At 40.4% G+C, this 17,846-nt stretch overlaps 2 protein-coding genes across 3 annotated transcripts in view; one reads left to right on the forward strand and one right to left on the reverse strand.

Moving 5' to 3' along the window:
* The window catches only part of APC7 (anaphase-promoting complex subunit 7), a 197,469-nt gene extending 197,004 nt beyond the window's left edge, over positions 1–465 (reverse strand). Inside the window, exon 1 of the mRNA XM_067154711.2 lies at positions 328–465. Within this exon, the coding sequence (XP_067010812.1) occupies positions 328–396 (69 nt within the window). The 5' untranslated portion in view covers positions 397–465. The remainder of the gene's footprint in view (positions 1–327) is intronic.
* A 16,053-nt stretch (positions 466–16,518) lies between these two features.
* The window catches only part of LOC136882167 (hemolymph lipopolysaccharide-binding protein), a 61,332-nt gene continuing 60,004 nt past the window's right edge, over positions 16,519–17,846 (forward strand). For both annotated transcript variants that reach the window (XR_011018817.1, XM_067154726.2), the window contains exon 1: positions 16,519–16,666. The gene's annotated coding sequence lies outside the window, so the exon portion shown is untranslated. The remainder of the gene's footprint in view (positions 16,667–17,846) is intronic.

Genomic DNA, 17,846 nt, shown 5'->3' on the forward strand with positions numbered 1-17,846 from the left:
TTAAATGCTACTAGAAGTTCTCTGAAAACTTGTAGGTGTACATGTATACACATTTACACACAAAGAATATCTACTTCCACTTTCCAACACTTTCCAAGACAGCAGAACACAACTTAGGGATATATTTACCACATCGTAAGCCTTTGAAAAAAATGCGAAATATTTTAAGGACAGCATTTAGGCCTGAAAAATCACAGAATTTTCACCTTGAACATACGGTGAGGATGAGCTGAAATGAATGTGGATAGCCACATACTGAATAACATAACCTGCAGCGATTTGCAGGTTAGTCGTAATTAAATTATAAAATAACAATATCTGACTTACCAAAGCAACAACATTTGAATACAACTGCTGATCAAACAATAACTTAATCTGATCGAACAATCCACTCATGATTTATCAAAAAGTACTTTAAAAATCGTCAATATACAGAAAATGACAGCTATTCAAGACACCTATTTCCCCTCCAAACAATATCAATTCTAATTCAGTGTTGCCAGTTGCCAGATACCAAAAAACAAACTCCCCAATAACTGTTGAGAATATCCCGAAAATCAGGAATATGTTCACGAAATTCCCTAAGAATTTCACAAAAACAATAATAATTTTATACCTTTCATTATTTATATCTCGGTATATAATATGAAATGAAAAACAAAATCCACAGCCTGTTCCCAGTCATTCGACCAGGCCAAGAATTAAAAGAATGAAGCCCACAATTAGCGGCGAGGATAGGAATTGTGCCGGCTGCCGAAGCCTGTCGCATTCCTCTTGGGAAATAATTAATGACTGACAGGTGAAATGATATTGGAGAGTGCTGCTGGAATAAAAAATGACAGGGAAAACCGGAGTACCCGGAGAAATAACTGCCCTGCCTCCGCTTTGTTCACCACAAATCTCATACGGAGTGACAGGGATTTGAACCACGGAACCCAGCTGTAAGAGGCCAGCGCGCTGCCGCTTGAACCACGGAGGCTCGTAATCTCGGATTACAATATGCATTTTTCATTTGCTGTTTCTTTACTTTATCCAGGAAAACCTGTCCTAAAATGACATACTTCGATAAAAACGACATACCGGTCGTTTCTCGTAAATGACGCATGGGGCAGCAGATGGCACTGGGCAGCACTTATCTCTAGCTTGAATTATTCATGGATTGGTCAAACTGGAACAGGGAATGGAATATATCAACATCACGTCATTGAATTATAAAGTAAGTGTAATTCTATTACCAAATACATTTATTCCAAATAGCATAACAATGTTTTTACATATAGGGTAACTAAAGGCATTTATTCTCATTATTTTGTGGTATTTACATCAAAGACTTTAATATTACTTATCTAGACAGAGCGCGCTGATGCTAAGCGGAATATTGAGCACTTTCGCGCATCGCCATGTTGTGGGCGCTTCAGCTTCGAATGCATGGCTAGCACGTGGTAATGTTTACAGACCCCTGCATATTTCGACTTGAATCATGCCTGTTAGTGGATCTAGTTTGGTATTATATGTGATGGAGTGATGATATATTGTCAAATATTTTCAAGGAATGTAGAAGCTGATACATTACGTTAGTTAAATTGATCGGCAATATTAGGCCTAAAGTTAGGCATTACCTGTGGAATGGAAAGATATTCGCAAGCGTGAATTCGTGTGCAGCCTTCATTTGTACGGACTGCTATCAGAAGGGATCTGGTATTTCTTTTCACATGTGAGTAGAATTTGAACTGTTAAAAAATAACTTTAATTTACCATAATCAAGAAGCAAACAGGTTAGAGGGTGGTTGATTCAGAGAACGCATGGACGTGGAATTTAGAATAGTTAGGCTTCTTTTTCTTGGTTGCCTTCTTCCAGTTCATCGGGGATAATTGTTTAGAATTAAAACGCTGTTCTAAAAAAGACTACATATTTTTCATACAAACTGCGTAGCGGTATTACAAATTTGATAAACCTGGGCCTAGAATCCGTAAGATATGATTGATACAACTTGATAAAACCTTTTAATATTAGGGTAAGGTATTGCTTCAAATGATCAATTAACTGAAAATTGATTTATTAGTATCGCATGTCTTAATTTCTCCCATTTTTCCCACTTGCTTTATAATAGAAGAATACAATTGTTAATACGCTATTCCAGAAAAATCTGACAATATAAAGTCTAAACAAAGCTCATTACAATCTTGTCAATCCTAGTCTGCGTTAGAAAACGCCAATCAAATTAACTTTTCACTATGGTATAAATCTCTTTTGTTTGCAAGTGCTTTACTTTCAATTTTATTTTCTTTCTGGTGTAATTCATGGTGCTCATATTAGAGAAAAAGTAGAACGCACTTTCAGTTTTTATATGCTCAGATAATATTAATTCAGAATGAGTTTGTAAAAGCAGTAATATTTAAGAAGATAATATTATGAGGAGGGTTTTACATCTTAAATGATAACATTCTTACTTAAGCCTAACCGGGTGAGTTGGCCATGGGGTTAGGACCGCGCAGCTGTGAGCTTGCATCCGGGATATAGTGGGTTCGAACCCCACTGTCGGCAGCCCTCAAGATGGTGTTCCGTGGTTTCCCATATTCACACCAGGCAAATGCTGGGGATGTAGTTTTAATTAAGGCCACGGGCTCTTTCTTCCCATTCCTAGGTCTTTCCCATCCCATTGTCACCAAGAGACCTATCTGCGCCGGTGCGACGTAAAGCAAGTTGTAAAAAATAAAACTTAAGCCTAAACCACGCCGAGAAACTCAAACTAACCCTAGACATTAATTTCATTTTAATAAATACACAATAGAAGACTAGCACCAGTGTAACGAATGTCAGGCAGCATTTACCTAAATCCAAATCACACAAACATGATAATTTAACTTCTACTCATACAATTACGTTATTTCATATCCAGACCAAACCAAACCCCATGGCACAAGAGGCCCGAAAGGCCATGGCCTACCAAGCGACCGCTGGTCAGCTTGAAGGCCTGCAGATTACGAGGTGTCATGTGGTCAGCACGGCGAATCCTGTCACCGTCAGATAGTTTCGCAATTGTAATCACGTATGCTGAGTTGACCTCGAACCAGCATTCAGATCCAGGTACAAATCTCTGTCCTGGCCGGGTATTGAACCCGGAGCCTCTGGGTAAGAAGTAGACACGCTACCCCTACACCACAGTGCCGGCATTTCATATTCAGAAAATGATAAAACATGTATCTGATTGTTTTAGAAAGATTTCTGCAGGCATGTGCTTTTTAAACAATCTGTCCAGATGACTGAGCAAAATTTGCTGTAATGACTTATCTGAGAGGAATCATAAGCTATGTACCTTTCATAGAAAGATTTTATTTCACAGGTTTCCTTTTTTGTTGATATTGTGGATTATTGTTATCTGTACAGGAGTTTGTAAATATTTGTGTGTTCTCCAGTCTGCTGAGAGACAGGTAATTTTTATCTCACGATATGTAATCATACTTAAGTTGTAGACCGCCTTTTGAACATGTCTTCATATTTTCAATAAAGCTAAATAATAATTGACCCTAGGTTTCTCAAGAGACGGATTGCCACGTGATTCTCGTCCTTTGAGTCTGGCCTTCTTGCCATACGTACAATGTTCAAACACATCAGTTAACAAACATGACCCTTATATTAAAGTGAGCGACATGATCATTTTCGAGGTACCGCTAGTGTATTTTTGTATAGTGTATTTTACAGTCTTCTTAGTCAGTCTGCTAAAGGTTTCTTTTCTTAGGTGCGCCACCTATAGGCTACCCAAAGGATTTGTGTAGATTGTTCAGTTCTTATACAGAAGTATATTTTTAATATTATCACTGTCTTGATATTATGTATATTGCGTGTGTACACGGTAGTCGGTGTAGGCTGTCATTAATTTTATAAGGCGAATGTTTCCATGTGTGCAAAATGTAAGTTAAAGCATGAATTCCGTACGATCTCCGCGTCAAGCTGAGGAGCGCCCGCAACATGGCGCTACGCGCATGGACATGTCCTCCCCAGTCACACGCTTCTGCGCAGCCAGCGGTGTGGGGCCTTGATTTACATAACCCCTCACACGCGGCGTCTGTGAGCATTGCTGTGATGTGTTTGAGGCACTGCCTGCTCGATCTGCATCCGATGGCTGCTTAAACTGCCTGCTCATTCCATACTCAAACGTGTAACACGCCTTATAAACAATCTGCCGCTAGAAGGCAGCACCAAACGTACCCATTTACCGCGTGAATACAACTAGATAAGCATATCAGCAAAATTTAAAATCTGAAAGTAAGAGAAATATTAAAGAATTTTACGTATAAAGTGGTGCTCTAGAGAGTTATAGTTTCAGCACTTTTCGAGAAAGAAGTTTCGACGAACAAGAAAACCTGGAAACTTTGTCTGTATGGTACTTCCCTACATTACTAAGTAGAGGTTTCACGACTTTGGCCAGCACAGTTTCTGACACAAGTTCCTGGTGCTTATTGTTACTAAAACACTTTAAAAACTTACATTGGCACAAAGAAGGTAGAACATAGTTTTTTATAATCTGGAGCAGACTTGCAGATTTCTTGCAGTACGGTAGAGCCGCCTCAACAAATTTCTGAAGCCTCATAATTAGGCCAATAAATCGTTGCTAGGGCTAGCGCAGCTATCAATGGGGATGAATTAAATGAGGTAGAAACGTTATTCAGGCACGTGCTGCATTCTGTTTTTTCTTCGATTACACGCACTAAATAACCACACACTAATCCCCGGTAAGCAGTTTCCGAAGTGACACACACTGACTCAGGGGGCTCACGAAAATCTTCCAGTAAATCAAGTACATACTCAGGGAATAATAATAATAGACGGCCTATTAGGCGACTTGCATATCTGTGAAGATGAAAGCCCTACCTAGGATGATTTCTAATGCTGAAGATTCCATACACACCCCAGCCCCCGAGCCACTGGGTTTAACTAATTAACTGAAGAGGCCCTACTTGCGTAAATAATAATAGTAATAAAAAGAGCAGTATATTGACACGATATTATACTGCTAGCAAAAGACTCGTAATGGAATCTTAATCTGCTTACCCTCCAGGGTTGGCTTTTCCCTCGGACTCAGCGAAGGATCCCACCTCTACCGCCTCAAGGGCAGTGTCCTGGAGCTTCAGATCTGGGTCGGGCGGATGAAACTGGGGAGGATGACCAGTACCTCGCCCAGGCGGCCTCACCTGCTATGCTGAACAGGGGCCTTGGAAGGGTGAAGGAAGCTCCCGGCATTTGCCTGGAGGAGAAGTGGGAAACCACGGAAAACCACTTCCAGGATGGCTGAGGTGGGAATCGAACCCACCTCTACTCAGTTGACCTCCCGAGGCTGAGTGGACCCCGTTCCAGCCCTCGTACCACTTTTCAAATTTCGTAGCAGAGTCGGGAATCGAACCCGGGCCTCCGGCGTTAGCAGCTAATCACACTAACCACTACACCACAGAGGCGGACAATGGAATCTATGACAGCATATTATTCCGTTTTGTACCTTCACATTTAACAGTACAGTGTCCCCAGATATTATATTACTTAGTATGTAATACTTCAAACCTTACGCTTACCATTTTCTGCAATGGTGTTTGAAGAGCTCTTGTTAGACGTCTCTGTGCTTGAATCCCTTCTCTTAATCATCGCTGAAATTAGCGGTTGTTTATAAGCTGGATAATCAGGGAAAGGGCTGGGTACAGATCCTGTTTTTAATTTTCGTGTTTTGCTGGTCACTTTGAAATCGTCATTTACGAAATGTAGACTGCAAACCACGGAATAATCAGAAGGAATCCATTTACTTCCCTTGCTGTTTCCTTCCCTGGATATAATACTTAACCACTTTCGACGCAATTGTGTACTTGAAGGTAAATCATGGAATGAAATATCACGGCATTCTGGTTTCCCTTTCTTTGATTTGCAGAAAGGCACGCAGCAGTACACCATTTTCACTGAAAACAAGTACAGTCTATCCTATTTCCCGCTATTTCATTCCGACAGGTCTGGAGCCGGTTAGTGCTGCCACCTGCTGTGGGCATTTGTAAACGGAGTGTTTCATTTAGTGCTATGTTAAAATGTTGTAATGAGCAGGCAGTATAAGCAGCCATCGGATGCAGATCGAGCAGGCAGTGGTTTGAGGTTAACAATGTCAAAGAGAATATGTGAACAATGTTGGTTAAATCAAATACAGTAGACACAATACGCGACACTTCCGGATTTAACCTTGTTAAAATGGGAGACAATTCGCAAGTCAGAAGTTTAGGAAGTAGGCCTTCTATAAAAATATCTTTGTAACTGGAAGAATATATATATGCAAACACAGTATTTACTTACATTTTCTTGTCACAAGGGAAACGGAAGAAAGACCGCGAATCCTTCTGCACTTCATAGTTATTGCAGCCAAACGCAGCACATATCTTTCCACTCATATTGACAGAAGATATAAAGGAATGACACACGCTACTATTTACTTATGTCAACTTAATGCAAACGCATAAATAACCCCAAAACTTCACAAACAAATACACGTGCTCTTATGACAGAATCAGTAACTCTCAGGTCACTCCGCTAGATAGAGCTCTAATCGCTGTCCCTCGATATTTCACAGAGTGTCGCGTATTGTCTCTACTGTATTTGGTTAAATGCTAAGGTAAAATGACATGTCATTGTTTTTGCTAGTTGCTTTACGTTGGACCAACACAGACAGGTCTTATGGCGACGATGGGACAGGAAGGGTCTAGGAACGGGAAGGAAGCGGCCGCGGCCTTAAGCAAGGTACAGCCCCAGCATTTGCCTGGTGTGAAAATGGGAAACCACGGAAAACCATCTTCAGGGCTGCCGACAGTGGGGTTCGAACCCACTATCTCCCGAATGCGTGCTCACAGCTGTGCGCTCCTAACCGCACGGCCAACTCGCCCGATGACACGTCGTTTTACCCGAGCAAAGTCTGATTTCATTTTCCTCCTTCACGCTATTAAAACCATTGGTAATTGGACGAATAGGACTAACATTACGATTATCGTTGTTGTTGTTTCTGTTGTTATTATTGGCGGTGGCTGTGGCTGCTTAACCTTTTGGGGTTTAATTATAATTATTTTCAGAGATAATGGTTGAGAGTTACAAGAGAAGTAGTACTCGACAATCATGGGATGGACCAAATATGGAGCAAGCCATGAATGCCGTTCAAAAGTGGAAATAGGTTGGCACCTTGCATCCAAGACCATTAATGTCCCACAGGCTACGCTGAGGAGGAGAGTTCTCGGGAAAAATAAGAAAGTGGTGCTGAGAAGGGACTGCGCCGCTATCAAACTATTTTTCCTTTGTTCCTGGAGGTCGATAATTACACAACACAGTCAAGATCATGAATCTAGTCTTTTTGGTTTAACACTGGATGATGTTCGAAGGCTAGCCTATCAAATAACTGAAAGTAATAGATTAGAATTAGATCATCGTTTTAGCAAAGAAGAGAAGATGGCAGGTTAGTATACTTAAATTGTAAGCTATATGTTAAAAGGCTGTAGGATAGTGGCACTAATTTAATTAACACAAATATGTCGATCTTTTCTAGGCTGGTAATGGTTACGTGGTTTTCGGAAGAGGCACCCTGAGATTTCATTGAGGCGACCAGAAGCAACTTCAGTATGAAGAGCCCGAGCATTCAATAAGCCGCAAGTCTCTATATTTTTTGACAAATTAGAACTTGTTCTTGCCCATAATGATATCCATCCAACAAGGATTTACAACGCAGATGAATCGGCTGTCTGCACAGTTCAGAGGCCCCAGAAGATTCTAGCTTCTAAAGGCAAGAATTAAGTTGGTTCTATGACCAGTCGTGAAAGGGGTCAGCATGCGACCGTAGTATGCTGTATGAGCCCTGCTGGCATTTTCATTCCGCCTGCAATAATATTTGCAAGTAAGAAGTTCAAAGACGAACTTTGATGGAGGACCTACAGAAACATTGGCTCTTATAAACGAAACGGGCTGGATGACAGGAGAACTGTTCCTTCAGTGTTGAAACACTTCCAACAACATGTCAAGTCATCAAAATACCAAAAGGTGCTTCTCCTACTCGATGGCCATGCTAGTCATAAGCATGTTGATGTGCTAACATATACTAAGGACAACGGTATCATCATGCTCTTGTTCCCTCCTCACTGCACCCATCGGCTTCAGCCTCTAGCTGTGGCATTCCTTGGACCACTAAAGACATATTATAATCAAGAAGTATCCAAATTGCCCAAAGCTCACCCAGAAAGAGTTGTTACCCAGTACTAAATGGCTAGTTTGTTTTCATTAGCCTACCTATGGGAAAGTAGTTTCAATTCAAAATGCTACCAGTGGGTTTGCCAAAACTGGCATGTGGCCTTTGTATCGTGATGTGTTTCCAGATCATGTTTTCTGCGCAGCAGTAGTTACTGAAAGGTCTGTGAAATGCGAGCAACAACAGGAAGACCAAACAGACAAACGGTGAAACACTGGAAGAGGCTGCAACAGCATCCTTCCAACCTCCTGAAGATTCTATAATCCCTTCTAGTTCCTCATATGCAACACCGTCATCCTCTAGGTCTTATCCAATTGAGAGTAGGCCTACATCTCCTGATTGTTCACCGTTCTCATATATCAGACCAGTTCAGATATCTCCAATGCCATCTGCATCACAAACTGGTTGTGTCACAAGAAAACGGAAACATGAAGGGTCTCAAATACTGACTAGCAGTCCATACCTCAATGAAATACAAAATAAGGCTGCAGACAAGAAGAACAAGGAAGTATCAAGACGCGCTGCTCAACAGGCAAGAAAGAAGCTCTCTTTACGTGCTGACAGCGAGGAAGACGTGGATATTGATGCTGATGATGACAATGATGTACCATGTAGATGATTGTCAGGAGTTGGACACCGAAACAGAAGTTACAGAGGGACAGACACAGAGGGAAACAAGAAGCTTCTCGTTCACAAATGAAGATATTTTCAGAGAAATCCAACTGCTTCAGCAAGGAAAAGCAGCAGGAAGTGATCAAATTACTGGGGAGGTGATAAAGACAATGGGGTGGTACATAGTGCCTTATTTCAGATTTCTCTTTGACTATGTCATAAATAATAGTGTAATACCAAAGGAATGGAAGGAATCTATAATAATACCAATTTATAAAGGAAAGGGTGATAAAAGGAAACTAGAGAACTACAGACCAATCAGCCTGACCAGTATAGTTTGTAAAATACTGGAGAATTTAATATCAAAGTACATCAGAGGGATATGTGATGATAAAAATTGGTTCATGAGGAGCCAGTATGGATTTAGAAAGAAATTTTCTTGTGAGGCACAACTGGTGGGATTTCAGCAGGACATATCAGATCAATTGGATTCAGGAGGCCAGTTAGATTGCATAGCCATAGATCTTTCTAAAGCCTTTGATAGAGTGGAACATGGAATATTATTAAAGAAATTGGAGGGAATAGGATTGGACGTAAGGGTTACACGTTGGGTAAAAACATTTCTAAATTCAAGGGTTCCGAAAGTCAAAGTAGGAATTAACGTATCGCAGGAAGAGAAATTTTGGAAGGGAATTGCACAGGGTAGTATAATTGGTCCGTTACTTTTCTTAATATACACAAATGATTTAGGGAACAATATAACATCAAAAATAAGATTGTATGCAGATGACTTAATTGTTTACAGGGAAATAAATACGACTGAGGATTGTTCAGAATTACAAAGGGACCTTGAGAGTATCCAACAATGGGTTGAAGAGAATAACATGAAAGTTAATGGAGGCAAATCAACTCTTAAAACATTTACAAACGGGAGTTTTAAAACTGAATTTGAATATACTTTGGATGGGGTAGTTATCCCAAAAGATGGCAAGTGCAAATACTTAGGTGTAAGATTTGAAAGTATTTTGCATTGGAAGGGTCATGTGGATGACATTGTTGGGAAAGCATACAGATCGTTACATGTCATAATGAGGCTACTTAAAGGATGCAACAAAGAATTAAAAGAGAAAAGTTACTTAAGTATGGTTCGTCCATTATTGGAATATGCAAACAGTGTTTGGGATCCTCACCAAGAATACCTAATTAAAAAAAATAGATAGTGTGCAGAGGAAAGCAGCAAGATTTGTAACAGGGGATTTCAGGAGAAAGAGTAGTGTATCAGAAATGTTAAAGAAACTAGGGTGGGAATCTCTAAGTAAGAGAAGGGAGAAAACTAGACTTATAGGTTTATATAGAGCCTATACAGGAGAAGCAGCATGGGGAGATATCCGTGAGAGGATTCAGTTGGAAAATGATTATATCGGCAGGACTGACCACAAATATAAAATTAGAAGGAATTTTAGCAGAAGCGATTGGGGTAAATTTTCATTCATTGGGAAGGGTGTGAAGGAGTGGAACTGTTTACCAGGGGTAGTGTTTGATCCTTTTCCAAAATCTGTACAGATATTCAAGAAGAGAATAAACGGCAACAGAGAAAATAAATGAAGTGTTAGAGGGCATACGACCAGTGCAGGTTATTGTAAATAAAAAATATGTGTGAATAAATTAAGTCCATCCCCTGGTCTACGGAGTTTGGACAGCCAAAGTAGGGGACTGCCTGTAGGGGTGAAGTACAGTGGGGTCTTCGAGGGCCCTGGGACCACTACGGTAGCTGTGAAGGCCCTTCAGGAACTCTGAAAAGTGGTGGTAAAAGGGGCTCTGGTTAAGACGCAGCAGGTCGTTATGCTACCTAGGTTCCAGAATGGGTAAAAAAAAGTAAATAAATGCAATGTAAATTTTAATCTTATACCAGTTGTACAGTATCATTTGAAGTAATTCCACATACTGTATATCAGATGACTATATTTGTAAGTAGTGCAGGAGATATTATAAGTAGAATTTTGTAAACAATGTAAATTTATTAAGGATGAGCTGTGTGTTTAATAGAAAAAATTGTTAGCGTAAATTATATAATATTGTATTATAGGAAAATTGTATTCTCTTGTTAATTTAATATTTAGTGCTTGACAATAATATATTTTAGTGTACCATTTGCCACCGAGGTAAACACCTCATTTGCAAATAAAGAGATTTTGATTTGATTTGATTTGATTTGATTTGATATTGTAACGACTTATTCAGTAACTCTAAACCAAGGGAGACGTGGTCAAAATTTACTAAGTGTGCAATGTGGTCACACAATTAGTGTGATGGACTCTCAAAAAGACCAAAAGCATTTGTTTGTGAGTTGTGTGAGTAAAAAACCTTTTTACTTCAGATATCAGCAAGTATGCCATTTTACCCAAGTACCTGAGATAAAATGACAGAAACATTATATCAATACTTAAGTTACGCCACAATAGTGCTCCTTCCTATGGTTATTAATGTTCAAAAAATAAATGAGTTATCTCAAGAATTGTATCTACAGCAGCGTTTTTATTTTATGGTATGTCATTTTAGGACAGGTTCCCCTACTATTAGCTTGTACCCGCTGCTTCGAACGCGTTTAATAATTCAACCGTTAGATGTTTTAAACATTTTTTCAAAAGCAAAGTAAATAAAAAATAATTATTAACACACGCCGTTTTTACATAAATAGCAGAAAATACATTATTTTTATTATAATATTGTTAATTTCGATACCGGGTAGGTGGATGACACAAAAAATATCAAAACCAAACTAATTATTCCTTACAGAGCTTCCAGATAAACTATATTAATTGTCCTTCCATTTCGAGCTAAGATGTACAGAGTGTTTGCCTTTCCAACTGTTGAACAACCCGCGTACAATCGACAATGGGAGAAGCACCGTTTCCGAAGATGGACTCCTACAACTTTAAACAATATTTCCATGTTAGCAATGCTCGTCGTTGATATGGACTAAGCAACAAAAGCCTACATTCATTAATTCTATTATCATAGTCGGTGTGCTGAAAATGTATAAGATAAAAATGATCTGAACTGTATTCTCTATAACTTTTGTTTTGTAGTACTTTTAGATAGGAATAACAACATAGGTATTTTTTTAAATACATTTTAGGCACCTTCCCCTAAACTACCATTCATCCAGTGTGAATAAAATTATTTATAGCCTAGACTATAGTACCTTATTCCCAGACTTTACATACCGATTTTCAATACGTTCTTTTCACCCATTTCCTCGTAGTTCGGCGTTAATACGGACTTAGTGACAAAAAAATCGAAATTAATGAATATCTCTTTTCATAGCCAGGACGGTAAAAATGTATAAGACATAAATGATTGGAATTGTAATTCTATATAACTTTAGTTATGTAGGCCCTAGTATCTATCGATGGGAACATTAATAATATAAATATTAGATAATTAAATTTTAGGTCTTCCCTAAATTACCATTGCACTCAGCGCGAAAAAGAATATTTTTAGCCGAGATTGTAGTGCCTTAGTCTCCGACTGTACGTACCGATTTTAATTAAATTCTCTTAAGGATAATGTCGAGATAGAGGAAGAGACTAAGGCCAAAGAAGTAATAAAATTTACATATGATAACAATGACATTTACAATAAGATACAAAAGTTGAAAACTAGAAAAGCGGCTGGAATTGATCAGATTTCTGGGGATATACTAAAGACAATGGGTTGGGATATAGTACCATATCTGAAGTACTTATTTGATTATTGTTTGGCCGAAGGAGCTATACCAGATGAATGGAGAGTTGCTATAATAGCCCCTGTGTATAAAGGAAAGGGTGATAGACATAAAGCTGAAAATTACAGGCCAGTAAGTTTGACATGCATTGTATGTAAGCTTTGGGAAGGCATTCTTTCTGATTATATTAGACATGTTTGTGAAATTAATAACTGGTTCGATAGAAGGCAATTCGGTTTTAGGAAAGGTTATTCCACTGAAGCTCAACTTGTAGGATTCCAGCAAGATATAGCAGATATCTTGGATTCTGGAGGTCAAATGGACTGTATCGCGATTGACATGTCTAAAGCATTTGATAGGGTGGATCATGGGAGACTACTGGCAAAAATGAGTGCAATTGGACTAGACAAAAGAGTGACTGAATGGGTTGCTATATTTCTAGAAAATAGATCTCAGAGAGTCAGAGTAGGTGAAGCTTTGTCTGATCCTGTAATAGTTGAGAGGGGAGTTCCTCAGGGCAGTGTTTTCGGACCTTTATGTTTTCTTATATATACAAATGATATGAGTAAAGGAGTGGAATCGGAGGTAAGGCTTTTTGAGGATGATGTTATTCTCTATAGAGTGATAAATAAGTTACAAGATTGTGAGCAACTGCAACGTGACCTCGAAAATATTGTGAGATGGACAGCAGGCAACGGTATGTTGATAAACGGGGCTAAAAGTCAGATTGTGAGTTTCACAAATAGGAAAAGTCCTCTCAGTTTTAATTACTGCGTTGATGGGGTGAAAGTTCCTTTTGGGGATCATTGTAAGTATCTAGGTGTTAATATAAGGAAAGATCTTCACTGGGGTAATCACATAAATGGGATTGTAAACAAAGGGTACAGATCTCTGCACATGGTTATGAGGGTGTTTAGGGGTTGTAGTAAGGATGTAAAGGAGAGTGCATATAAGTCTCTGGTAAGACCCCAACTAGAGTATGGTTCTAGTGTATGGGACCCTCACCAGGATTACCTGATTCAAGAACTGGAAAAAATCCAAAGAAAAGCAGCTCGATTTGTTCTGGGTGATTTCCGACAAAAGAGTAGCGTTACTAAAATGTTGCAATGTTTGGGTTGGGAAGAATTGAGAGAAAGAAGAAGAGCTGCTCGACTAAGTGGTATGTTCCGAGCTGTCAGCGGAGAGATGGCGTGGATTGACATTAGTAGACGAATAGGTTTGAATGGCGTCTATAAAAGTAGGAAAGATCACAATATGAAGAAGATAAAGTTGGAATTCAAGAGGACAAACTGGGGCAAATATTCATTTATAGGAAGGGGAGTTAGGGATTGGAATAACTTACCAAGGGAGATGTTCAATAAATTTCCAATTTCTTTGAAATCATTTCGGAAAAGGCTAGGAAAGCAACAGATAGGGAATCTGCCACCTGGGCGACTGCCCTAAATGCAGATCAGTATTGATTGATTGATTCTGCCGTTTCTCCGTGATGCGCGTACATACAGATAAACAGACAAAGGTGACGGAAAATTAAAAAGTGCATTTCCTTGTTACTGTGGACACGACTGATACAGAAATACCATTATTTTTAAATTCTGAGCAATGTACAGACAAAACTCTCATTTTATACTTTTTTTTTTAACAATCTGCTTTACGTCGCACCGACACAGGTAGGTCTTAGGTCGACGATGAGAGACGAAAGGCCTAGGAATGGGAAGGAAGCGGCCGTGGCCTTAATTAAGGTACAGCCCCAGCATTTGCCTAGTGTGAAAATATGAAACCACGGAAAACGATCTTCAGGGCTCGAACCCACTCTCTCCCGGATGCAAGCTCACAGCTGCACGCCCGTAACCGCACAGCCAACTTGTCCTGTTTTATACACTGTAGATGTACAGTATTATAAGCCCGCCTGGTGGCAGTAATCGTCAAGGCGTTGAAGTCTTATCGGTCTGACACCGTAGTTAGACGGTTCGAGTTCCGTTGAATATTGGCCATCAGAATGTTGGCTGGCAGGGTAGTATACAATATTTAATCACTAGATTGCGTGCCAAAAGTCTGGATTAAATTCCAAATCTCTCAGCAGTGCTCGTATGGAGTGAGGGCATATGACGTTGTTAATGGTGGTTCCTCCGTTGGATGAAGACGTTAAGCCTTGAGCAGGCCCCTTGGTGCTATTCGACAGGAGTAGGCTATGTGCCGGCACCGGGTTTCACCCTCTATCTTCTTCTTAATCTGTTTACCCTCCAGGGCCGGTTTTTCCCTCGGACTCAGCGAGGGATCCCACCTCTACCGCTTCAAGGGCAGTGTCCTGGAGCTGCAGACTCTGGGTCGGGGGATACAAATGGGGAGGATGACCAGTACCTCGCCCACGCGGCCTCGCCTGCTATACTCAACAGGGGCCTTGCGGGGGGATGGGAAGATTGGAAGGGATAGACAAGGAAGAGGGAAGGAAGCGGCCGTGGCCTTACGTTAGGTACCATCCCGGCATTTGTCTGGAGGAGAAGTGGGAAACCACGGAACACCATTTCCAGGGTGGCTGAGGTGGGAATCGAACCTACCTCTACTCAGTTGACCTCCCGAGCCTGAGTGGACCCCGTACCAGCCCTCTGACAACTTTTCAAATTTCGTGGCAGAGCCGGGAATCAGAACCCGGGCCTCCGGGGGTGGCAGCTAATCACACTAACCACTACACCACAGAAGCGGACTTCACCCTCTATTTTCATCTCATTCACTCCTCTGATGAGGTTGCTGTCAGGAAGGGCATCCGGTCATAAAAACCCACCAAGACAGATTCATCTTAATCATACCCGACCCCGTAGAGAAACGGGACATGGGTTTGACAAACAAACTAACAAACAAACAAACAAACTGTAGACGTATTATAGATCTACATAATAATGGTTGATGATCGGAATTTCAAAAATCGATCAGCTGAAGATATTTTTTTTATCATTGGAAGCTTTAATCAAGGAAAACAATAGAAGTAAAATGAAGTCGGGAGAAGAATAACAGTACCGGTAGCATGGAAAGCCTCGAACAACAAATACGACAGTTACCAGCAGACATGTGAATATGGGATTTAGAAAATTATTTGCTACATTTATTTGGAGTACTTTATTATATGGCAGTGAACCTTGTACCGTAATGGTAAAAATAGGTCATTTCGAAACTAAAATCATGATCGAAAAGTCACTTATAATTCGACTACCGGTAGCTAAAAGAATATTTCGCCAGAATCTTTGAGATTACAGCCGACAAGAGCGCCCATAGGACAGTTTGTAGGGGGGGGGGGGGGAGACCTGGGGTTATATAGTATTTTTAATATTTTGGAAGATGAATGGTGACTTGTATTTCACGGTAGAATACCACACACTGTATCCCCTACCACTTCTACGTAATACCTATTTTTAAATCATTTTATTGAGAGAAAAACACCTTACTATGTTAGATTTTTTCCTTTCCTTGAAACCAGGGAGGGGGAGGGGCGTCCCCATCTTGCCCCTGGGCATGGGCGCCCATCAGCCGATAAACGATAAGTGTATTTCGGAGATATACAGTACCTATATCTTCTACTGTGGTACCGTTCCTGATTTAATTATTTATTACTTTTATTTCCTACATTTGAGAGCATTAGCCACCGCGTATGATAGCACACGAGTGGGCCAACAAAACAAAAATGGCCGTAAAGGTAACGTGATACCACAGGCGCAAAGCACTTCACCCTGATATTTCATAAAAAATAATAGAATGAACTAATGTATAGGCTACCTGTAGTTGAGTAGGGCCTGCTAGGTTCATACAGGCCAGCCCGTCTAGCCTTGGCTCGCTTGTGTTGGCGTTCTTTGCCCCACCCCGCCTGATAAAAGTGTCTACAAGACATCGGGGTCATAACACTGATACGTAATAGTCGCGTGTTTCCTCTATTTACACCGTGCTTCATGACCTTTGTTTATTGGACTTGTCGCTATCTCGTGGTGGACACATTGATAAAATACATTTTCTAGAGTGCAGTAAGTGCAGTCAAGAACTTTGGAGATTTTTACCAAGTTTTCAACATACAACACCTCTCAAATCTCCCGTAAGTGTTGCCTGTGTATCAGTAATGCATGGTCGTAGATATACCTTAATTGTTATGTACAGGATTGCCAGCCGTTCCAGATGAGAACAAGAGAGAATAGATGCAATCACAAGATGAAAATACAGCAATCATCATATTTTAATTGAAAGTCTTACATCATTTTCATTGCAAAGCCCCTTATTGAGCATTACCGTACCCTAAATTACATTTTAAAATGGCGGTTGGGATAGTGTAGGCTACGTTTACATGCTGTTAGGTCTAAAAATTATAAAATTCGACTAGATTACAACGTCCATACATGACCTTGCTGAAAAAAGACGGTATGAAGAGTTTTGGACGGGCAGATGAAATGATCGTGAACAATGGCATTACATTTTGCTTTGCCCTACCTCCGTATTTCGACTTGTGTGTCTTCTTATTTACGCTCACCGACACATAGGTTTCATGGAGTCGATGGGATAGGAAAGGACTAGGAGTGGGAAGGAAGGAAGGTAGGAAGGAAGGAAGGAAGGAAGGAAGGAAGGAAGGAAGGAAGGAAGGAAACGTTTTCTTAATTAAGGTACGGCCGCAGCACTTTCCTGATGTGAAAACGGGAAAGCACGAACAGCCATCTTCAGGGCTGCCCACAGTGGGGTTCGAACCCGCTACATCTCGAATGCAAACTATCTGTTACGTGACGCAAACTGCGCATCCACACGCTCGATTTTGTGTCCGTGACCGTATTGCACTTAAATCTGGAAATGTCTGTATTTTCTGCTTTGAATGGTTCATTTAGCATTTAAACTGGTGAATGTGATATAAGTACCCACAAAGTTGTTGTCATCTCTACCTTTTTAAATAAATGAAGATTAAATAAATTAGAAGTTTGTCCGTACCAAGCGAGTGGTTGAGTAGTTTGGGTCGCGTAGCTCTCTGCTTGTATTCGACAGATGGTGAGTTCGAACTCCCCTGTCGGCAGCCCTGAAGATGGCTTTCCATGGTTTCCCATGTTCACACCAGGCAAATGTTGGGGCTGTACCTACCTTAATCAAGACTATGGTCGATTCCTTCCCACTCCTAGCATTTCCTATCCCGTCTTGGCCATACGACGTATCTGTGTCGGTGAGACGTAAAGCAAGTTGTAAAGACCAAATGTGAACTCTTCAAATTTCGTTTTTATCTCGGATTAGAGGAAAGTACC

This window comes from Anabrus simplex, chromosome 1 (assembly GCF_040414725.1).
Source record: "Anabrus simplex isolate iqAnaSimp1 chromosome 1, ASM4041472v1, whole genome shotgun sequence".
NCBI classification, from domain to species: domain Eukaryota; kingdom Metazoa; phylum Arthropoda; class Insecta; order Orthoptera; family Tettigoniidae; genus Anabrus; species Anabrus simplex.